The sequence below is a fragment of the Cygnus olor genome, chromosome 2 (genome assembly GCF_009769625.2).
Source record: "Cygnus olor isolate bCygOlo1 chromosome 2, bCygOlo1.pri.v2, whole genome shotgun sequence".
In the NCBI taxonomy this organism is placed as follows: domain Eukaryota; kingdom Metazoa; phylum Chordata; class Aves; order Anseriformes; family Anatidae; genus Cygnus; species Cygnus olor.
The window spans coordinates 51,538,249-51,563,632 of NC_049170.1; the positions used below are offsets into that span (position 1 = coordinate 51,538,249).

The window sequence follows — 25,384 nt, forward strand, 5'->3', positions numbered from 1 at the left end:
GGTAATGACATTCTACCTGCACATAAAGCTGATTTCTTAGATAACAACAAAAAAAATCTCTGATTAATTTTCTTTATACAGGAAAAGCCCCAAAATTACTAATTCATGGACAACGAGAAGGGGAGGATGACATTTACGTTATTATGCTGCTAACCTCCACTATTAATACATATAAAAATTGGTGATTCTGAATCTTTTAACCAGTCTTTTCAACAATGTATCTTCAAGCTATGATTCTGTGTATTGCCTACTGAAAACCTGATTTAAATCCCCACCCACCTTTTTTTTTTAGTCTATCAAACATCGATAACCCCTCGCAAAATTTCTGCAGCTAGTACCATGACTTTTCAATAATCTCAGTTTAAAAGGCAATTCTACTATCTAGAGTGTTAGAGACGTAACAGTGTGTACTGGGTGCAGATGCCCACACATTGGCAGGGGGGCCATCTTCTCTGTGAGAAGAGACCACAGGGTGACCCTGGTTGGCCACAGGCAGCTCCTCTCAGCCCCAGCAGACCCACCTCAGGGCACTGCTGAGCCTGTCAGCCAAGACTGAGGCACCTCTGGGAAAACATTGTTCAGAATGGGCAAAAGCCACCGCGTAGCAGTTGAGACTGAGCAATGAGGGAAAAAGTGAGAGAAACAGGCCTGCAGACACCATGGCTGGTGAGGAAGGAGGTGCTCCAGGCAGCCCATGGAGAGGACCATGGTGAAGCAGGCTGTCCCCATGCAGCCTGTGGAGGACACTGGGGCCTTGAAGAAAGCTGCAGCCCATGGAGCAGAGCCCATGCAGGAGCAGGTTTGCTGGCAAGAGCTCTTGGTCCACAGGGGACCCACGCTGGAGCAGTCTGTTCCCAAAGGCCTGTCCCCCGTGGAGGAGACCCACACGGGAGCAGTTCTTGAAGATAAGCAGCCCGTGGGAGGGCCACCACTAGGGAGGAGTGTGAGGAGCCAGTGGCAGAGAGGAACTGTTTGGTTACAGACCGACTGCAGCCCCCATTCCCCTTCCCTTGTGCCACCGTGAGGGAGGAAGTAAAGGAGCTGGGAACGAAGGAGTGCAGTTGAGCCTGGATGGGGGTCTGTCAGCCTGCCAAGGTCAGGCCACCTCACAGTGAAATAAATAAAACAACCCCGCCAAAACCACCACCCCTTTCTATGTCCTTTCAAAGGATACAGAACCAGAAACTGGGGCTCAGTGAGGCCACTACCCTCCCTCTGACCCCTCTCAAGCTGCAACTAGGCACAAACAGCCAGTTTCCTGACTGGGAGCCAAATTATACTTTTCCTCAGAAAGGAACTCCTGATGCCTATAGTTTTTATTCCTCTTTTGGCTCATCACCAGCTTCTTAAGTCAAGGCCACCCTTCCTACAATCATTGAAATTCAGTAGACAGTATTTCATCTACTGTTATTTTATCTGTTATCAGCAGATTATAATGGAAACAAACAGGACATACATATACTATTTAATATGCTAGCATTCATATACATACCTACCTACACGTACCCAAACATACATATAAATACAATCTCTCTAAATTATGCAATCTGGTATAAATTCTGTACTCTGTATAAAACAGCTACTATTCATCTGCTTGTTTTCATAGACTGACACAACTATCAGCAATCCATAATTAACAATTCAACGGTTAGTAAATGCTAGTTAATGTTTAAACTGGGAATGGATGGGCAACTTCACCAGACAGGTCAACGTGACTGAAATCAAGAAAGGTTATGTGAAGTATAAAAGGCTCAACCCTGAAGTAATTTCCTTTGGCTGTTTTTAACAATCAAGTCTAATGACCCATTGTAAAACTATGTTTTGTGAAAACGTTTGACAGACACAATACAGACTAAACTCAATTCAACCTGTGCCCCTCATCTCCCTAAGGCCTAACCTAAAAGCAAATTGTATACAAATGCTCCACTTCCATGTTCCCCACCCCCAAAAAGCTTCAACATGAGACAGCTAGCGTGTCTGGAAGGGGAGGTGGAAAAAGCCCCAACTCCACATAGACCTGAATTCAAAACCAAGCAGAATTTCCACATTAAGCCATTAAAATCTGTCCTTTAAATTACAGACTAAATATATTTTCTTGACCATTTTTACACAAACCATTTCTATCCCAGCTTGTGCATACACACACACTGTGCTATTTTTAAAAACAGCTTTTAGAATGGTTCAAAAATGCTGACTTGAGCAATCACCAGTGACATCCTGTGGTTCCCATCAGGAAAAAAAAAAGCTTCATCTTACCGGAACAGGCTATAGAGACTGATTAACCTAAACAGCTTTGAAATTTTGTACAGAAATCTTACTTAGTGAAGGAGCATATGTCAAGTATAACCAAGTTTTCTTCTAGTTCAAACAATTCAATTGCTAACTTACTATGTCATTACCAGGAAACTAAGCACATGAGTGGAAATAGGGTGCCCCAATGATGTAAAAATAGCTGTGAATCAGTTGTAAGATTTGGGTAATGTGCAGAAGGAGAAAGTTTCGCTAAACTGTTCAATCAGAGACTTGCATGATGAAACTGTTCTGTAAGTCTGTAAGACTGAAACACTCCAGCTACATTTTTGTGGCTGTCACTTTAAGAAATGTAATTCTAAAGCTGAGATCAAATTCATTTGTCCAGCTCCTTGAAATCCATGATTTTCCTTAGTTGGAAGTATAGAGGTTTCAGATTTTAGCAATATAAGCTATAGAAAGAGTACTTGAAGATGCCTCTAGCTAAAATACCTCTTTGGACACAGTTTAAACGAGACATGACCTGCATACAAATATTGCACACTTTTAAAGATCCCTTTTGGAAATTACAGTTTCAGAATTTACCTGATAATCACAGGGAATCTGAAAGTTCCATGAGACTTGTGATAAAGCTCAGGGTGATCTCAAAATGAGGCATCATGGGGTCTCTTAAAAATTCCGTCCCTTATCACACTAGCAGCCAAAAGAAACATGAGCATCCTTCTTTTCCATTTTCTGATGAAGAAGGATAAAAAGGTAAAGTCACATAAAAAGTGTTTATGAGTAAGCGGAGAGTTGGGAACTGCAATTACGCTGTTTTCAGAAAGGTGAAGTAAAGACCACCATAAACATCTACTTCTTGAAACCATCAGTTGAATCAGTACAATGACACTGCTCTGAATAGGGTATCCTAAACTTGACTGTAAGATTGAGAAATAAAACTAGAAAAAAACACAGTCATATTTCATAGAAAGAGCTTTGAATAATTCCAAAAGAGTGGTTTTTGAGGAGGAGTACAGTAAGCTTTCAAACAAATCTAACAGGGTAGACATTTTCTTCGTAAATGAGAGAGAAAACCATTAGGGAAAAAAAAAGGGGGGGATATTATTTTTTTTTTTTAAACAATGTTTCCCTTTTGGTAAATTGTGCGCAGCAAAATTCAAGTATCCACCAAAAAATATTTGGTAGTCCTCAAGAAATGGGAACCTAAGGAAAACCAGTCTCTGAACTTAAAACTGGCAACTATGGTAATAACCATGTAATCTCGACAGAATACCCTGACAACTCAGGCAGACTGATCTACAGAGACAGCTGCCCTGCAGGGTACAGATGCTATGCAGTTTAAACTTCGTTTAAATATTTAGTCAGAACATTTTTTTAAACTTTCAGTATAGACATAGCCACACTACAAGAGTAAACCACCCATATAACCTATTGATTTTAAAAGACAGGTGAAGGACATTGCATTGTATAACAATGACAAAAAAACAACAAAAAACTGAATGTAAACTGGCTCTCAATTCAAAATCTGTATTTAATCCCCTGTCCCACACCATCTTTGCCTCCTCAAGATATTTGGGGCTTCAGAAATTGTTACTAATGTCACAGACTTATGAAGACAGTGCAAACACATTTAATTTGGTTTTAAATACAAGAATTTAAGCTTCTACCATGGATCTGTCTTACGGCATAAAGCATTCTTAACCAATGGTCCTGTTACCTAAAGTATTTTTTCTTTACTTAGATAATGAAAGTTAGAATCACTTAAAAAGCACAGGAACAAAGAGTTTCATATTATTCTCTATTCGTGGAAGGTGATTACCAAATCCATAAATCAACGCATTATTTTCAAAGAAATTTAAATGGAAAAACAAATTATAAGTAAAAGCTAATTTTAATGGTTGTCCTTTGCAAAAGCAAGGCTTTATCATACCCTGTGACCCCTGTCAATTTGCCAATTCTCTCCCAAAGAGAAATTCTGGTTCTGTTCATTTTTTCCAATAGAACTTATGAAATACTGTGTTCCATTACCTTCTGAGAAATCCCTGAAGGAATTGTCACCATATACAGAATTCAACAGACCACTTATTTCTTTTTATTCAGATCACTTATAGTAAGCTAGAAAGGAAGCTAAATTTTTCCCCAAATTGATGCTTTTCAAAGCGTAAGTGTACATTGTATTTTTGTACTACATTTTCCAGAGTTACATCCATATGTAAAATGCAATCTTAAAATTAATTCAATGAAAAACATGATTTTAACAATTGCTTCTAGATTGTTTGCCTTCTTTCTAAGCATATAATATTCAGTCACAATAACCTGAGTAACTATGTTATCAAAAAAGCAGTAATGTTCTGAGTCAGTATAAATATTACAAAGCACAATTTTGTAAAGGGAGGGCATGCTGACCCAGGTTATCATTTTACTCCATTAAGAATAAATACACTTCAGGAAAATTAGATAGGGATCTGAAATACTGTGCTGTTGTGAAAATCATGAAGTATCCCCATCTTCAACATGTTGTGATAAACACCATGATGTTTCTGGGAAAATAGTTATGCACATTCAGTAACAAATATGAATACACTGAATATGTTTCTTCTCTGTTAGCTTAATACAATAGGTTGTACCAAAAGAGTAGAAACCATAAAATAAGGACAAACTGCAGTAAGTTTGGTTTAGGAGTACAGAAGAGTACAGGTTTCATTTCTGAAAGTACTCAAAGCAATACACGCCTTAAGGCCTTCAAACTGCAAACTCTAAAAGCTTTACAACACTACATGGTTTCTTAACAGAAACTTTTTTCCCCTCTTCTTTTAAGCTTTATTGCGCCATTTCTATATTTTCATGTTCTATTTCAAAACGATCAAACTCCAGCATTAAAAGTACAGGCAACATCTTGTGGACCAGACACTTGTTTATATTGAAAGTACAGCCAATTGAGCTAAAGCTTGTAATTTAAAGCTTCACGGAACAGTAATTTTTATTGCCTGATAAGTAATGGAGACAAACTTAGGTAACCCAGAAAGATCCAGACAAATATATTTATTTAATAGCAAATGTTTACTAGTGAGACTGGAGAAACAATACTGTCTTTGCCCCCCTTCACTGCAAAGTACTGCGTGTACACACACATGAACGCAGCCAGAGAGAACAAGGAACACAATTACAAAAGAACATTAAACCAGTAGATAATTCATCTGTCCTGCTGAGAAAAGCTCAGGGAAGTGAGCCAAAATAGCTGAAAAGAAGAAAACATGAGAGTACTAAACATAAGAAGGTGGAGATAGAGCAGTGAAGTAAGATAGAGCAGAAACTTTAAACAGCACTCTACATCTACCTACATTGATGCAACTTAAATGGGTTCTTGAAGTCTCCTCAGGATCATTTACCTATGAATCCAACAGGCCACGGAGCTCCTGCCAGAAAAGATCTCTGAAATTACTACTTACACTAAACACACATGGCAAAGTATATCACTGCCCAAACATTTAGCTAGAGGGGAAAGCAAGAATTAGGTTGGTAAAGAACGTAACAGCATTTCTGCTAGCTAATGCTTACATCTCAGAAACCAGCTGCATAACAGCATAATTTCAAGTGTATTGCTTACCTTTAATAGTTTCCTCTACAACTTCTACTACACGATCTATCTGCTGAACCTAAAAAAAATGTCAGAAGGTCAGTATTTAAGCAGTAAACGCCTGGACATACTTTATATAACTCTTCTTTCAAAAGTCTGTTCTTCTGGATTAAGGGGAAGCAAACAGCTTGGAGGTACATTTTTATAGCCATTTTTTTTCTGTGCATCTTCATTCTTCCATCATAGTCCCAAAAGTAACTCTAAATTGATTTAAAACAATTTTTGTCCTCAAAAATAGCAGGTTCCCATAAGTTCAGGAAAAGTCACCAAAGAGATAGGAGAGAGGGATCCTATGGGCTCTTGGTTATAGAAAGACTGACAGACTTCAGGCCTTAATTGCTGTCTGTGGTCCATTTGGTCACTGAAAGGCAGTGGTCACCCAGGCAGTCAGCACCTGGGTAGCTCTACCAGCCGCTGGGGTGCTCCCCTCTTCCCAGCCTAGAGACAAAAATAGCAGATGAGAGAGAACGTAACAAGAAGCTGAGGATATTGTGAGGAAGACTACAGGAGAGAAAAATTATGAGAAGTAAGTATAGCAGGGGAAAGACACTGGAACATGGGAAGAAACTAAAAATACCATGGTCAAGGTTAAGAGAACAAGACATTGTTCTGGACTTAATGCAGGGAGTGTTTGGAAATGGAAGGAAAAGCTCTAATATTTAATGATCATGACATAACACCTCTAGCAAAGATGACAAGTTTATGTTCTGGTGTTACACTCGCCTAAATTCACATAATGTTATAAATAGTTCAGACGTTTCTTTAAATATTCTTTATATAAAGTTAATGACAAATAATATACCAAAGGGTATATAGTGTAAGTAGAAAGAATCAGCATTAACACTGCAAAATTAAACACTCAAATTCTAAAAGTTGACATTCTTCCTACAACTTTCATGCAAAGTGCATATTCTATGTAATGTTTAGTAGGAATGCACATATAAATTTATATATAATGCATAAAACCAACACTCAGAAAGCCCTACTTTGTACATTTAAATTAGTTCAGAATCTTTTCCACAATACTGATTTTTAAACACTGCTTCGGTCAGATGTACATGATAGGCACTAGATTTAGTATGATTTTTGCATTCATCTGCTTGGAGGTTTTTGTTTGTTTGTTTTGTTTGATTTGTTTTTTGTTGTTTGTTTGTTTGTTTCAGAAACAAGCACAAAAGCACATGACGCACAGGCATCAAGAGCTGAACCTGGTCTGCAACAAAGGAGCTTGGAACTTGGATCACTTGCATCAAAGCTACTGAATCTATGTGCCCTTAAGCCACTGGTTTTGTCATTTCCTGTAAACAAATGTCTGCACAATCATCTCTATTTCATTTTTCAATTGGTCTAATAACAGCTAAAAAAAAGATCATCTGTAGTTTGGTGTTTGACCTAGAGTTCCCCGCCGAAGTCAGTGGGAATCTGTTCTTTTCCCGGCCTGGATTTTGGATCAAGTCCATGTTAAACTTTAAAAAAAAAAAAAAAAAAAAAAAACTTTTGAAATAGAGCCTCTTCCAAACACAAATCTCTGCCACTTCTGATTTCTTAATAAAGCATATTAGTTACGAACTCTAGAAATTCAGTTATTCAAAGTATCACTAATATTGACGTTTTATTAGTCTTATAAAAGACATATTTAAGTCCTTTTCTGGATTCCAAGCATCTATATTATGGACATATACCTATATTTATAGCAATCTACTCATAAATAAAGCACACATAAGCACTTATGTGGAATACATGCATATTTTCATGCTTGTAAACATATCCATTTCATATAGAGATAAGTTTAAAAAAATATGACCTAAGACACTTACACATGGATTTTCTATTTAGATTTTAAAAAGCAACTTCGAATGTGTATGAATTCAAAATTATAAGCACAGACACAGAACAGTCTCTGCCAAATACATTGCCCAAAATATTATTGCTACATATCTCAATACTAAACTGTTTAAGTTCGTAATAATTATAAAAAAAAAAACAATGGTTCACAACCTGAACCACCTCTATAATTACTTTCTGTATACCTGGGGAATTTTTGCATAGCCCTGAACCCCCTGTTAAATAAAAACAGGGGGGGAAAAAGTGTATTTTCATTTTATCGGATAAATTAAATTAATCTGGATATGTCTGTCAAGAAGAAGGTTCGTGAAAGTAATTAAAATTATTCATCTTGGAAGTAATGAGAACTGCAACCAGGAATGGATGTGTACTCGGCTTTATATGTTAGTTCCCACACTAAGCATTTTTCATTTGCAATTATTGGAAATTGTTTGGCTAAAGCCCCAAGCCCTGAAAAAGAAAATACTGAATGCTTCCAATCTTCATTTCAAATATCTCAGTAAAACTGAGCTGAATCTGGTGTAAGAGAAGAGAAGTGTTTTGGGGATTTGTATTTAAAAAAAAAAAAAGAATAAAAATAAGAAAAAGAAAAAAATCACAAACTCATGGCAATGAAGTTGCCTTGGCCGTATGGAGGCCTGCAGGATTCCTTTCAGCATATCTCACTGACCTTTTGGACAATTCTGTTCAAGAGTGGTATCAAGAGCATCCATAAACCTTCTTGACCCAATGATGTCTCCAACAGGCATTGAGAAGCCCCTAAAGCAAGAAGACTTAAAGTTCTTATTGGTACATGAAGGGCAAAAACACCACTCCTCAACATTTCTTTGCAGCAAGCCTGAAAAATCAGAACCTTCAGGACTGACAACAGGTACACTGCTGCTGGATATAGCACTATACTTAGCTCCACAGATTGTGTGATCTTGTTTCTAGTGTAAGCGTCCACACAGTGGACTTTTTATCCATTATAGACGGTTCTCCATTAGGATTTGGGTGGAACAAAAACTAAGGACAGACTGGAGCAGACAGCTGAGCAGGAATACAAGGGAAAAAAGGAAGGCTGATGCACAAATCTGGGCTGAGATGGCTATAGAACAGGAGCAGAGGCAGGGCCCAAGGGATGAAGGGGTAGCTAAAGCAGAAAACCAGCTGAAGAAAAAGCAAAGAAAAAGACAGTTACATCAAAGCATGAAGACCAAGTTGAAATGAAAACCAGGAAAAATCTTTGAGCTTTCCTGGTGTGATCAAAGCTAGGCATTTAGTACAGCTAAGAAATGACATGCATCCAGCACCTAGATGAGGAAGACATCAGATATCCATGCTGAGGCTGAAGCTACACTACAGATCGCACCTGAACACACGTCAGTCACTTTTCAAACCACTCCCTCCCAGGACAGCCTGGCACTCCCTGGGAGAAAAGCCCTGAGCTCTCTATCAGAGCCCTAGTAATTAGCTAGAAGACTATACAAATGCACACATGGTCCATTTGTCATCAGAGAAAGTCCCCCAGCTCCCTTTGTACTGTCATTATCACATTCAACAGATGACTGCTGGATGTAAACAGCCCAAAGACATGCTTGCAATGTGCTATGTCTGCAATCTCGCACTAGGTGATTTGTGACTACAGACAGACATGCACGTTTGAGGATGGTCACGCAAATGCTTCCAAGTGCTCAGCCATGATCTGAGTTGTCTCAGAAGCAGTATTAAAATCCTGAAACTGTTTTGCAAGGCAAACTGGAAAAAATATAACCTCTAAGAGAGCCCCAATAATCTCCGAGTACACTTAAGGGGTAGTTAAAAGTGAGAGGTTGCACATTTACCTGGAAATTTTCTACCAGGCAGAACTCAGTAATCTCAGGACAAAGAACACCATCTAGAAAAGTGCACCCATAAATCTCAGAACAAATAACGCTATCTAGAAAAGTGCACCCATGTACCTAACACGCACGAGAAACTCTTTCCAACTTTCTCTTCAGGCCAAGACCAAGGAAAGCGCCAAGACCCTGCAAAGATCCCGCACTGCCATGAATGAAGATGAAACAGTAGGACGTCATCCAAAATTTAGTGAAATAAAGACTTTTTTTTTTTTTCAGTTTAATGTGCCGATTCAGTTAAGGACGGAAGTATTTTGTGGGTCAAGAGATTTGAACCAAACTCCCTTTGAAGTGATGGGACCAGCACAAAACAGGAGAGATGGTCTTCAGATGTCCCTTATCAACCGAAGCTAGATAATAAGGGCTAAACTTCAGAAACGCAAAGATAGCCGATGTATTAAGGGTCTTTTCTGAGTGCCTCAGCGTGCTTTCTCAGTGGCTGTAGCTACAGTATGAAAACAGAGGCTGATTGTGAAAACAAGCAATTCACAAATGTCGAGTATTTTCTGAAGGACTGTCTTTTAATGGAGTCTGTGACAAGGGCATCTAAGGCACCGCAGAAACACTGTTTGGTTCAAGCTGCAGCGCAAAAGAAGCTGAGGAACGATCTGGCCAAACGATGTATTGCAGAAGAGCTGGGAATGCTTAGGGCCTCCTGGCAGGCTACAGAATGAAAGAAAAAGTATTCATTTTCTCTCCTCTTAATACAGCCCAGAGATAATTTTAGACAGAGTCAGCTACAGCAGGCATGTTTACACCAGAGGCACATTGCCCCTTGCCAACTGTTGCGGTGCTCGTGATTTCTGGATAACTCACGCCACTGCCCGTTACATGGCGACTGTTCTGGTCCCATTTGAAGAGGATTAAATCCTACGAGATGAGCATTTAAATTCCTTCAGAAAATATCAACGAGCCAGAGACAAAGCGTGAGACCTCTGACACTTTTGGCTGAGAAGCTGGTGGTTTCCCCCTCGGATGAGTCCCAGCTCTCACAGTGACTGCCAAAGTTACCACCATTTAAAAATGGTGGGGAGACTCCCTTTAAAAATAACCTTCTCAAGGATCTTCCTCTGAAGTAAATGAAGGTTCTCCCCTGAATCTCCCCGGTTCCTTTCAGGGCAATTTTCCTTCTATCACAGGAGGTCTGAAGGCAGAACTCTGGCATCGACAGGGCAGTGACAACCCCCTTGAGAAAATACTCCTGGAGTTTCTCTTGACTGTCCTTCCTCTGCCACAGCTGGTGTTTCCCAGAGAGAGAAATTTATCTGAGGTAACAAGCAATGAGAAAGTACATCAAATATCAGAAAGAGACTATCAAAAAAAAAAAAAAAAGTTCCTGAAGCCAGTAAAGGAGGGACAAAAGACCAGAAATGCTGTAGACTACAAATTTTTGTTGAATGAAAAAAAGAAAGCCATCTCAGCAAACCAAAAAAATAAACCCCAAAATTGTTAAAGCTGAGGACAGGGCACCAGGGACATGGGGAGGGGGCAGTATCTTGCCTGCACAGTATGAGGCTACTGCTGATGCAGCCGCCATCTGGACTTAGCTGCTTGTGCACGCCCCAAGACAGAACATACACAACACAATGGCCTGAAGTAAAACAAGCTTTTATCTTCATCTAAGAAAAACCCTACTCATCTTTGATTTTCACTCCCGTATATAAGAAACAAATCAGTTACTAAATAGATATAATAATCTTAGGTTAATATAGGTTGGTCTTCATTTAAAATAATCTTAAACCCACTCTTCATATTCCTTCAGACTTCTACTCCAGTTCCACCAACTCTGTTTCACCTCACCTTCTTTAGGCAGCTCAGTCAGATGTTGCAGGCTAAAAGCCTGCTCAGCCTATGCCCTCTCTAAAGCCGGTAAAAGGGAAATACCCAGCTTCAAAAGTAACTTCAGATCTTCTAAAATCTATATTATCTTAGAGATAATTATCTTCACTGACCATAAAGGCAGCTGAGCAAAACAGACTCTCAAATTACAGGACCTCAGTTAGGCAGCATAAATCCAGGCCTTAATACGTAACTTCAAAAGGCATGTGACTGGACACTTTGACTTCAGAGGGATAACATCTGTGTTTAAAACCTTTGCTGAATCAGAAAAACTCTGGCCACACTCATGGGCAAAATTCTGATTTAAGAAGGTATCCTGAGAACAGACTCTAGACCGACTTTAAAGGGAAGCAGACTACCTCGGAAAAGCATGTCAACAATTGATGATCATTGCTAAACCCTGACACAGCTTAGGTGTCATTTTCATCTAAACTAATTCTTATGCCTTTTAATTCATAGAGCAGTACGTAACTGCTGTGGAAAGGAAAAGTACCTATTTCCACGTCAATTTTCAGTTTAAAATCATGTGCTTCAATGCAATTCCTTCCTGACTCTCCAGGCTCATACCTGAATGTCAGCACGGTGAGCCAGAGCCAACCAGCTGAGTGCTTCTGACTGAGCTTGAACTTTGGCCACAAGTTAGAGCAGAACAGCACGCACCTGTTCCTTGGGCTTGCAGCATACTTTCCAAGAAGTTCTCCTAATGCAAATCACTCAAAATAAAATTCCATCTAATTTACCTTTCATGAAGTACACACTGGATCTTTGAATTTATACATATTTACATATTTATAATAGGCCTGCAGCTAAAGGGCAGCAAACAGAGAGGCTTGCAATCTTTAATGCAGTCAGGTCTTACAAACTCTGCAAGGTATGGAGAGGCATTGTGGCTGCTTGGCAGATGTCACAAACTGAACTGTACATCAGAAATATAGTACAATTATATATATGGTCCTCATTTAGGACGCCAAAGCAGTAGTGCTATACAGACATTTGGCATCTTATTGAGATTATGCTGATCTTTTTTCACAATGGCACTTAAAACTGCTCACTGAAGGTTTTTTGTTTGGTTGGTTTGGTTTGGTTTCGGTTTTGGTTTTTACAAACAGAGAACTAAGGCACATTAAATTTAAAAGTGTACACCAATTACAGATGCACAGCTTAAGAAGTCAAGTGCCTTTTTAAAAAATGTATTTCTCAATTTTTACACCAAACTATTTCATAACAGTGCCACTTTTATATGTGCTGCTATTAGAATTGCCCAGCATTTGAGTTTTAAACTCTAGTTTTAAAATTACCTAAAGCTTGTCTTATAGAGTAGAACAACAACAGAAAAAGGTAATTAGGAGGCCACAGGAATTAAGAGAATCCCTACACAGAGATTTGATGGCTTCTGTGCTTCAGGCTCAACTCTGACCAAAAACCCTGTAGTAAATCTACTGTGCACAGGACCTGCACATTCTGCCTGAAAAGTGTAGCAGCAGAGACGGGATTACCATGTTGGTGACATTGATTTTATCTTGCAGAGATAAGAGAATGGGCTGAAATTCTTCTTCCCCTGGAAAATGGGTATACAGCAGCAGAAGAAAGACAGTTTGTCTGTGATGCTAGGTCTTACATTGGGAAAGATAGGGAAGGAAGCAGAATTTGGTATTGACATTCTTATTCAGCAATCAAGGAGATTCATACATCTGCAGAGCTATGGTGCGCCTTTAATGGGATACATATGTGCATTAGGCTCCATGCTTGCAGTATGCATGCTGATACAGTACACTCATATCCAGTAGGTCTGATGATTTAAAAGTACAGGTGGCACAGTGATTTTGAAGCATCTCAGATATGCGGTGGGCCCTTAGCAAACTAATCAGAGCTCCAGCATGATAGCATTATTTCAACATCAAACACCTTAACTCTAGAAAATTGTCAAAGAAACAAAACATCTCACTCCATTCCAATAGTTCAAATTATCACTGGAAACAAGGGGTTTGTATGCCTTCTGCATTCAACTCAGGAAAGCAGGAAACACTACCGCTACTTAGATCCATCATAAATACCAGAACATAGCCGACCTGCTAAACCTTTCAGTCTCCTCTGTCCCTCCCTTCCCTTCCTCTATAATCCCCACAAAATAGTCAGTATAGACTAAGTCACATATCCTTTTTTCGGGAACTTACAATGAAAAGTGAGGGACAACTTTGTCTATGAAAGTTACTGTTTCTCTTTGCAATACTTACGTGTGCACTTGAGTTTGAAGTGGGTACAGTACTCAAAACATAAGCGAGTAGTTTCTGGAAACCACCAGGGTGTAAATGCTTGTGAACCTATTATGTATTTTGTGTACACTGCACATTTGGTGTGTTAATTACTACCTAGAGCTTCCTCCTTCCTGAAAACAGCTCCTTTATCTTAGTCACATTATGTTATGGCTTACCTTATATACAGCCTATGACAATGCCACAACCCACATTATTTTTAAAAAGTGATAATGGTTTTAAAGAAACACAAAAGTACAGGAACATCAGAAATTATAACGCAGATATGAAGTTGCCCTTCCTTCCCTCTTGCCCAACTTGAACAATAAATAAAAAATAGTAGAAGTTATGTACTGTATTTCTAAGGCACAGCTCAAAACAAGCCTTCAGTTACCAGAATTTCACTGGTAATTACATCACAACTCCTTCATCATACCAAGATGAGCAAAAAAGACCTCTGACACACATTGCCTTTCAAAGCCACCCCGAAGGAGTTATAATTGCTGGTAAATAACCACTTCCTCAGACAACACAAAAAAATAAAAATAAAAAAATAGCAGATCTTACATAAGCAACAATTAATCAACTGTATCTCTCAGCCAAGATGAAGATGAGACCAACCTGGTGGCAAAGACTGCCACAACTACACTCGTAAGCTTACAATTTTAAACTCAGATAAGTGTCCAGCTGCCAACAGAACATTGTCTATTTTTCAATTCTGCCAAAACTGCCTTTCAAGAAATATTTTGCAGTAGTAACATAATTCTTATCCTTTAAATATAGCTATCCCACACACTCTTTGTAAAATGAGAAGAAAGCCTTAAATATACAAACTGAAAACAAAGATAATATCTGTTGTTGGCTCTGCTTCTGTTAATAGCTATGCCTAAATTTTAAGACCTTTGAGCTTAAGCATCTAAGTAAATTTTATCACATCAATGACAGTTAGAAGACAGTGTCCTTATTGCATAGATCACATTTCAGTATTTTCAGGTCTAACTCAGTATTTTGGAAAGCTACAGTAACAGCATAATACAACTCCTAACAGAAGTCTGTCTGTAATAAATACTAAATTGCAAATATTTTCATTAACCACTGGCTCTAGGCATCAAGATTAAAATGAAGAGGCTAATTTTCAGAAATCGCATACTACTTCAAAAGGAAAGTGAAAAAATAAAGGAAAAAATATAAAATAAAATCAAACTTTGGGTCCCCCAAACTTCCCAACGCATCAGAACTGAAATATCAGATAACAGCCTTGGCCAAAGGATTGTGACACATTCATTTTATAGCCATGTAATATACTTTTTATCTGTCTTCATACGTGTAGATATCTTCATATTCATTATATGAACAATCACAGGTCATACAAATCCATGAAATCCATTCACCTTTTTTTCCCTATCCTGCTGCACAGAGTGATCTACACTTAATTAGTTGGAGTCATAGAGATGACAGAGCACCACAGTTCCCTTGCATGTAATTTTGTAAAATAAGACTGCACAGTGCACTGGAAAATTTGTTTATTCATTTGAACTGTAACTATCAGTGCATTGTCATCTATACAGATAAGTGTGGCGTTTTACAGCCCCTGAGTATCATTTCTGAGCAATGAGTTAATTTATAGGCATTAGCATGTCACTGAGAATGCATCTGGAAAAAAAAAAAGGAAGATAAAACATTTTGAGTGACAGTAGTAATTAAAAAAGTCAATCAAACAGCACAAAGTCTATCTTTACAAAGAATTCCAATAAATCATTTAATGAATTCATCTTTTTCCTAATCGCAAACTACGATTTTACTTCTAAATTACTTTGAACAATTGCATCTTATATGCTCTTCTAATGAAATCTTTGCAATATTTTGTTGTTCTTCCTTTATCTTAGTTTCAATCTGAATTCATCAAACTGAAGTGGAAACACATTGACCTCTCTACATTTTTAATGCAGGAAAGATGCTGTGCAATCATCTGCTCTGACTTAACATAATAAAGGACAACTTCACTCTGTAATTCACACACTGAATCCAATGACGGTGTTTCAATTCATACATGCCGTTTCATCCAGTTTTAACCTAAAGCCTTAAACAATGACAAATCTTTTCTAGCTTGTGCTTTGACTCCCAGATTTTCAGGAGGATTTTACAAAGGTGAATCAATTAGACAGTATTGCTTCATCCCAAAGGATAGTGAAAGCACTTCACTAGCTGAATTATGCCAAAAGCTCTCAGGTAAAGCTTTTCAAGGTAAAGCTTGGTAACTGTTTAACAACTCAGTCACTGGTGGATTAACTCTTCAGACTGCCTCAGGTTTAACCAAAATGATCATTGCCTTTTGTCTTAATAGTACAGGGGGGAAAAAACAATACCTAACATCAAACCCTCAGCTGTGTCTGTGTAACATTTTTGCTCTAGTCTTCTATACATCTTTCACTGATTTTAATAAAGGGTGTATTTGTTCATCTTAATGCAAATAAACTGTCGTATTTTAAACAATATGGTAATGGCTATCTTCATCCCATTAAGGCTACAAATGGCACTTAAAATCATTTCTGCCAACAGTATCCATGTATCCTTGTCCCCTCGACCCACAACCAAAGCAGATCACTGTGGATGCAAGAAAGCTTAAGTACTGTATAATGCAAGCAGACTAACAGAAGTACCAAGTTTCTCCACTGCTTTTCCCAGGAGGAAGTCAATTATGCCTATATAATGACATTGGCCTATTGAAAACTTTGGTTTCTGATTGATAAAGATACATACCCCTATAATACTTAAGCCTTTCAGGTAGTCCTGACGAGGTTGGGCTTGAGGAACACAGCCTGCTAAAACCACTTTCTTGTTCCCTTCTTGGGCTTTCCTAAAGAAGACAGACAGACAGCATTAACATTTTCTAATCTGATCATTTTCAATTTTAAAGTAGTCATACTATGCATGCAACGCGAGAGCAACCACAGTGAAGACATTCCCAAGTCAGAATCAACTTGTACATGTTTGAAACAAAACCAACCCCAATACAACAGAAGAACCCTGTACCAGAGTTCAGGCTACAGCACATGTGGCTCAGTTTGTGAAACATCTACAGAGAGCATTACCATTGTACATCTTGGATGTAAATACAACTTTGAAAGCCCTAATCAAATGTAGTTAATCTTTATTGTCCACAATGACAGCAATTCACAAAGAATCTCATCAAGAAAGATGGGACAGGGAAATTAAGTGTGAGTCAAGAAAAATTATACAGAATGCAAGGGACATCCTATGCAGATAGGACCCACTAGTTCAGAATGTAAGCAGCTACTTAATACCAGTCAGAAATGACCAATTAAATCACTTTTCTAAATTTCTATTGGGAAAAAAAAATCAGACAGAGCATTTTCAAGCTTTAATTGCTTGTCTTTGGCAGATAAATGTTTGTGTGAATATTGACTTACATAATTCCTCAACTTTGGTACTACCTTAGCACCAAGTGGGAAACCAAAACATTAAGTTCAAATGGATAACACCATTAATTTCTTCAGTAATATTTTGACTCGCTTTAAATTCAATACTGTGTATTAAGCCATCACTGAATCGTGGAACTATAGGAAGCCCTGAACACAAAACAGTGGGATATAAAACCTTCGTATGTTCATTAAACTTTGAAAATCATTCATTAACCTATGAACCCTTTTAACAATTACTGCATCTTTGCCAACAACCTGGCGAGAATTATATGGAGGGTTTTAAATTAGGTTCAATGTGAGTAGGGGATGGAGATCTGAGCAGCAGCAAGACCCAGATATTGTTGATGCATTAGAAACCAGAGAAACACCTGAGAAACACCACATAGGAATTAGAACTTCTTCCCTCAAAAAGGTGGCAGGATCAACATCCTGGCTGAAGTACTTCTATACCAATGCACACAGCATGGGCAACAAACAGTGGGAGCTGGAAGCCATCATGTACCTAGAAAACTCTAATATAATTGCTATCCCAAAAACATGGTGGGATGACTTACACAACTGGAGTGCTGTGATGGATGGCTAAAAGGGACTAGGTATATAGCTATATATATATGGCTACATATATACATATATATGGATATATATGGCTATAATGGCTGGGGAGGGACTCTTTGTCAGGGAGTGGAGTGATAGGACAAGGGAAAATGGCTTTAAACCAAAAGAGTTCAGATTTAGATTAGATATAAGGAAGAAATTCTTCACTCTGAGGGTGGTGAGGCACTGGAGCAGGTTGCCCAGAGCAGCTGTGGATGCCCCATCCCTGGAGGTGCTCAAGGCCAGGTTGGATGGGGCCTTGGGCAGCCTGGTCTGGTGGGAGGTATCCCTGACTATGGCAGGGGGGTTGGCACTGGGTGGTCTTTAAGGTCTATGATTCCATGATAATCTGCAAAACAGTAGAGAAGAGAATCACTGAATAATTTTAGCAGACTTGCTAGGTCTTTCATACGAGTTGCTCTAAAAACTGTCATTCACAACCTCCTGTTTTATCACAACCTCCTGCCAGACTTCTGTCAAACTGTAACCTTCTAAATGCACATTTTTCTCCAGTAATATATAAATTAATGAAGTGTTTACTGTTATGTTGAAATAGACTAAGTCATATCATAACATTTTTGGTAGAAATTCTCTTATCCAAAATACTCAATTGTTTGTATGACTTTACACTCTTTGGCTTGCTTGAGCTACCTCCCAAACTGAATGCACTAGAGAAAGTAATGTTTGACAAGCACAACAAGGATGCTAAACTACCTGGAAATCTAGATAAAAAACTCCAGATACAAATTTAATGAAGAAAAACTTACAAAACCAGACTGATACTACAACCAGCTCTGCTACTGAGTCACAATTTTCACTTTGTAATTATAATGTGGACAAATGTATTTGCAAATTATACCTCAAATGAAACTATAATCTCATAAGAACACAGGAATTGTAAAATTACAGAACACAGCCTATCTTGCCAAATATCTTGTGTAGGCAGCTGCATTAGAAATGAGGTATTTTGAAGGAACAAATTAAATATCCTATATACAGACAAGTGTGAATTAACATAAAAATGTATTACACCTATTATCTCATGTCTAATATAAATGCAGTAAATATATCCATAAAGTTTTCCATTTTCTCTTAGTGGAAATTTCAGGAAATCTTCAGAGATTCATCATACAGATGGTCCTCTATTGGTCCTCTACTTGCATGCTACAATATTCAATATAAATGTAAATCCTTTCATCTATCCACAGAAATTTTATCAAGGAAGAAAGAACTATGATGAAATGCTAATTTAGTACATTTCTTAGGCTGGGAACCTAGCAACTTGTCTCTAAAATTGGCAATCCTTTTCTTTCAGTGGTAAATATTTAAGGTTTCTGCAAAACTTCTGTAGAGGTCACCTACTCCTACTTATCCAAGTTTAAAAAAAGAAAAAAAGAAAAAAAGAAAAAAGAAATATATATCTACTTCATGCATTACCTAAAAATGTCACATACCGCCATGTGACACTCCACTAGCTCAAAGGATAAAAATCACTACTTACATGGTCTAACAGACTCAACCTAACGCCTCAAGGCAAGACAATAAGACCTGTCTCCAGCAAACAAAGCACCCATCCCTAGGCAACTGTGCATCTGGTATAATCTGCTGCTAGCAACAGCCTTCTCCATCTACTTGAAAACCTGCAAGCACTACAGAGGAAAAAGCTTTTATTCAGGTCTTTTTATCTGAAGAGAAAAATAAACAAAGTTTCCCTTGACACATTAAATGGCATTTTAATGTTATTTCATAGCTTTAACGTTTTGCCATATCTTCTGGGACTACAACTGGAGCTAGGGGGAAGAAAGTTAAACTGAATATTCCTCCTAATAAGCACTGCCTTCATTTAAATGTTTTTTAAAGTTGTGCAGGTCTCTAAAGAATAAAGAATTTTGTACAATGAAATTTTTTGCTTTAAAATGCAATTAAACAGAAATGTTGGAACTAAATTTTCAATCATAGTCGATTTTCATTGCATCCATGTTACACTGTACAGTCCATGAAATCCAGCATAAAGGAAAAACTGTAGTAAGGAAATCATGAAAATTTTTGCCTCATTTATCAAGAAAGCACTTCTGAAAATATGCACTCCAGCACTATATTGTTATCTCCTTTTAATATTGTTTAATGAGCCCTGCTCATACTAACAAAAGCCTACAAAAATTATTCTTTAGAAGTCTAGTTAGCACGGCAACTATATTAGAAAAGCCTTTATCCTTCAGAAAACATGAATAGTAATGAGAATAATACTTCATGGAATCTAGTAGTGGCATGAACAAATACATCTTCCCTTTCAGACATCTTTTGTATTTTTCAATTACATGATCCTTACCTTGAACTTTCAATTTATTCGTATCAGGATACATTTTCTAGAAATGCACTGTTTTCTAAAAATTGCAAGATATATAATCTGAAAAGAAATTTAATTACACTAATTCTGTTTCAAAGAAAAGAATTATTCTAGCTACTTTCTAAGTAATGGAAACGTGTGTGGAACGAGAACAAGTGAGAAAAACAGGGGTACAAAAAAGATCACTATGTAGTAGAGGACTTTTAAAAGATTAGTAGTGAGTTCACCGATTGTCCTCTGTATCCTCTGCAGATATAGCCATTGCAACTGTACTTGTACTATTACATTTAATGAAATGTTTTCAGTGTTTTCTGCCTTTTTTTTTCCTTTTTTTTTTTTTTTTTTTGTAATACAAGCTCCAAGATGTAACTAGGATGTGAAGAAATTTCTTCCCTGTTTATGTGGATGTCAATTTGCATTGTCAGGAACCTGCCTAACTGGAATATTCTGCTCACAGTTTTATGCAACTGAAGGAACAAGGGTTCCTTTTCCATCACTTTTTTTTGAGCTCCAAGAAAATTTGTTCGATATGACATGGATAAAGAAATGACTCCCACTCTTCAAAAAGGGTTACGTCACCCATAACAGCTTGCTTCATCAGCACTGTGTGTATGGCAACACTGCTGGATACCACGGTAGCTGCTGCTGTAAGCTGTATGACTTTTTCCTAACTTATACAGCTATTCAGGTAGAATCACCACAGGAAAAATAGTTAGGACCCTTTCCTCGATGATCAAATGTAGGGAAAGCAATTTTAAAAATAAAAAAATAATAATAAAAAAAAAAACAACCACAAAGATGTGGCATCAGAAGTAATTGCTACCTTGCTCTTTGTGAGACAAGAGAAGCCAAATCCTTACAGCCTACCTGCTCTCTTTCCCTTCCATAAGAACGTCAAACCAGGATTATGCTGTCTTAATGTGTTTCTGCAGCACTGAAGTAACAGCACTTACCAACCACTACAGAGAATCACAGAATCATTTAGGTTGGAAAAGACCTCTAAGATCAAGTCCAACCATCACCTAACAGTACAATTCCACTGCTAAACCACGTCCCTGAGCCTTACATCCACACGGCTCTTAAATACCTCCAGAGATGCCGATTCCACCACTTCCCTGGGCAGCCTGTTCCAATGCCCGAGCACTCTTTCCATGAATAAATTCTTCCCAATGTCCAACCTAAATTTCCCCTGCACAACTTGAGGCCATTCCCTCTAGTCCTATCACTAGTTATCTGCGAGAAAAGGCCAACCTCCAGCCCCCCACAGCTTCCTTTCAGGTACCTGTAGAGAGCAATAAGGTCTCCCCTAAGCCTCCTCTTCACCAGACTAAACAATCCCAGTGCCCTCAGCTGCTCCTCATAGGACTTGTGTTCCAGGCCCTTCATCATCTCTTCTCTGAATGCATTCTAGCATTTCGATGTCCTTCTTGTACTGAGGGGACCAAAACTGAACACAGTACTCGAGGACAATCACCTCCCTGGCCCTGCTGGCCACACTATTTCTGACATGAGCCAGGATGCCGTTGGCCTTCTTGGCCACTGAGCACATTGTTGGCTGTTGACACCCCAAGGTCCTTTTCTGCTGGCCTACTTTCCAGCCACTCTTCTCCAAGCCTGTGTCGCTGCTTGGGGTAGCTCTGACCCAAGTGCAGGACTTGGCACTTGGCCTTGTTGAACCTCATGCAGATGGCCTCAGCCCATCAGTCCAGCCTATCCAGATCCCTCTGTAGGGCCTTCCTACTCTGAGTCAGGTGAACACTCCCACCCAACTTGGTGTCATCTGCAAACTTACTGAGAGTGCACTCAATCCCCTCAACAATATCACCGACAACACCACAAACTACATGAATGCAAAAATCAAATAAATACTAACAAACTCCAGTTCTTCTCCTCCAAAATCCATTGTTGGTGACATTAAATAGTGAAGAACTGTTTTAACAATGAATAGAAGGCTGCTTGCAGCCTTACTTGTACTAAGTAACACCCAAATAAATACAAGTCAGAGAAGAAGAGAGCAATTTTTCAGCAAAAGCAATAAATTAGGGGAAAAATGTGCTTTACAGTGAGCTTATTAAGCTTTGCACTTCATGAACAACTAATTCGTAAAATAATAATACAAACTATTTCTATGATAAAATACAATGGAAAGTATCATTGTTCTCTGAAATGAAACTGAAAAGGAAGTAATTCAACCTGAATCCTACTATGCAGATGACAACTGTCTACCATCAAGTAAGTTTTTATGTCAATGAGTTGTTACTACCAACCAAAGTAGCCCCCTCTCTCTCCCCCCCACCCCCAACCCACCATAGTTATTGTACCAGCACAAACCTTGTGACTTTCTGTTTAGGATGCGTATAGGTAAATCAAATTGCGCAGTACACTTATGTAGTCTCCTCAGGTCATTTCCATGACTTTCTACTACACAAAATCCACAGCACCTCTTATCAGGTATTTCAGAAAGGTGCGAGACTACAAATCAGCAGGAGGTTTGTGTCTACAAACACCCGAAGAAATGCATAAAAAAAAACCATGAAAGTTTTGCTAACACAGCTCCGTCTACAGTATGATCAGGGTATATTGTGAGATAAATCTGCCAAAGGTTATAGAAAGTAAAACTGGGCGATACTACTTCCCAGGTTGCAGAAATGATGATGTGGGTCTATGGGGAAAGAGAAATGCTATTTTGCTAAAGATTCATTTATGTGAAAGATATTCCAACTGTCTTATCTGCTTAATTTATCAGTAGGAAGCCATAAGTTTTTAAGAGAGTGCAACATCACTGGAATGAAAATATGGTGCCTGTATAGTATCTGGGATGAATTCCTGAAAATCCTTAAAATCACACTGCTATTCTCTGTTTGAAAAATTATATACTGTATCTGTGATGCTTCAGGCTTTGAACCAATCTAATGTCTCATTACTAAAGGCTTGATTCCTATCCTTCCTGCCTGCTACCACTGCTCCTACCTTTCTCCAGCTCCAGTCCCTCCTCTTTCTCATTTCTGACCATTTGGTATCACTCCTGCTTTGCTCCAAGTTCTGCAGTTCACTGGATTCTTCCATGGACCCATTTAACTCACTAATATAGGAGAAAATTATAGAGCTGTTGTGTTGTTATTTTATTCACTTACATCAGCTCACACAAGAGGGGCAGCATTACAGCTAAAACAATCATGAAGTGAAAGATGTTCAAAAGGAAGCAGAAAGAGAACATAGGAACTCCTCATTTCATCTACAGCGAGCTTAACGTGTTTGATGAAATGTTCAAGTTGGGTTCCAATATCCTGAATGGCATAGGTGAATAAAAAACAAGAAGGATGTAATAAACTCTCATACGCGTGGTTCTTTCTACATTAAGGGCAACCCCATAATGAAAGACATTTGGAAAATATGATGAAAACTTGTCAACATTATGAATTAGACATTAGAATTATCTTCTCAGAACTGCTCAAGTCTACTTAGGTCTGTCAGCTTCCTTGTACACCTCCACAGCCCCAAAAGAATTACCATTCTTTGTGAAGCATGTGAAGATGTCAAGTTCACTTGAGCTCATTGATGCTAATTATTGAAGTTTCCTAAATTGGTTTTGAGGACCCGTCTCTAGCAAAGCAACCACCTAATTACTGTGCTGCATCCCCTGAACTTGTCTCCTTTGGCAAAAACTATCAGGTAACATGCAAATACTCCAGAGAAAAGGTAAGCTGCATGTTATCCTCCTGACAAATGGGAGCACATCTTTTCTCAAACTATTTCAAAGACAAATGTTTGCTCCATCAGACTCAAAACTGAGGTTCTTTAAAATATCCATCTACAATGGACATAAAATATCAGCTCTGAGAAGAATGCCAAGTATGACTCACATGCTACATACCACATTATTCCCTAAGTTTCTGAGAGGACATACTTGTGAAAGAAAAAGTGTATTCTGTCTCCATTTGGATAATCACAGTACCTGCATGAATAGGCTTTACACTTCTCGCATCTTTCCCATTCTCAGGAAAATAAAAAATAAAAAACTGTCTGAATGCACTAGTCAGACTACTTCTTTTCACAAGAACAACAGATCCATCCAGCCTTTTATGGCAGACACTTGCTTCCACCACACTCCAAAATTACAAGCTAGCAGCTGCTTCCAACCTACAGTGCGTTTTCTCAACTCAGCTTATTGTATTAGCTCTAATACCTTGGTTTGAATAGAAACTTGTTTTCATCCATCTACTTAGCATGCAGGGGAAGTGACTGCAGGTTTGTCTGCAGAAGGCTGGGAAGCAATCTCATTTTAAACTCCAGACCAAGTCAGACTCATGCCCGAGTTTTACTCAAATTTTCTATAAATGTAACTTTATGGGCAGCAATCAAAGGTGCAACAATTATTCTTGTGCAAGCCTTATTCATGCAAATACTGCGTTTTAGTGGCAATAATGGCCTTTTCTGGGTGTTTTCTTCTTGCATGGGCTTAAAAGGTAACAGTATGCAAATTTTATCAAATTGAAAAGTCAGACCACCATGTATAAAGGAGCACAGTGGGATCAAGGAAAAAATCCTACATCCCATCTTGCCCCTGTTGGTAGTTTTTGTAGCCCCACGCAAGACTGAACTAACCAAAATCACAGTGGAAGTTTATTTCCCCAAAACAGAGAGCTATCAGAATGCCTTTCTGACAGTCAAGAACAGGTGCAAGCCAACTGCTGCCCCTTCACATGATTGACTAAGAAAAGCAATTTAACATTATGACTTTAAAGCAACTTTGCAAAACCACAACTGAAATTTTTCTGACAACAACAAAATTCATTGTTTTTAGAAGGAAAGCATAATTATTGATAATCTATTCAAAAAACTTGCCTTGGCTGGTGGTGAACAGGTATTTACTTGCTTGCTAGAAAGCATATTACTTTTTTTCCTTATTTTCCTTATTGCTAGGTAGTCAAGATTTTTTTCCCTATTTAAGAGACTGACAGACCCTTCTACACAACACAAAATACTAAAAAAGCCATAAAAAATGCCATAAAAAATTTCAAACCAGGAGTAAGCTTTGCTCCACATTGTATTCTTAACCAGAACATAAAATCCTGATCAGATGTCGCAGCTTTTGGGCTACCATTATTCAAATTAAAACCCTTCTATCCAAACTATAAGCACTCTTGGGCAAGCTTTTCTCACAGCTCGGCTCTAAACCTGCTTGCTGACCTGTGGAAAAGTAGCTTTTAATGTTTTAAGCAAGAATGTGTTGGAGCGTTTGGGCTTTGTATTTTGACCATAATCTCACTTGAATCAAACTTTCTTATTTTGTTTGG

At 38.3% G+C, this 25,384-nt stretch overlaps 1 protein-coding gene across 2 annotated transcripts in view; it reads right to left on the bottom strand.

Annotated features, from left to right (window-relative positions):
• The window catches only part of CDKAL1 (CDK5 regulatory subunit associated protein 1 like 1), a 434,256-nt gene that overhangs the window by 284,593 nt on the left and 124,279 nt on the right, over window positions 1-25,384 (bottom strand). For both annotated transcript variants that reach the window (XM_040546176.1, XM_040546177.1), the window contains 2 exons: window positions 16,464-16,560; window positions 5,861-5,909 (listed from right to left, as the gene is read on the bottom strand). In XM_040546176.1, the coding sequence (XP_040402110.1) occupies window positions 5,861-5,909; window positions 16,464-16,560 (146 nt within the window). The remainder of the gene's footprint in view (window positions 1-5,860; window positions 5,910-16,463; window positions 16,561-25,384) is intronic.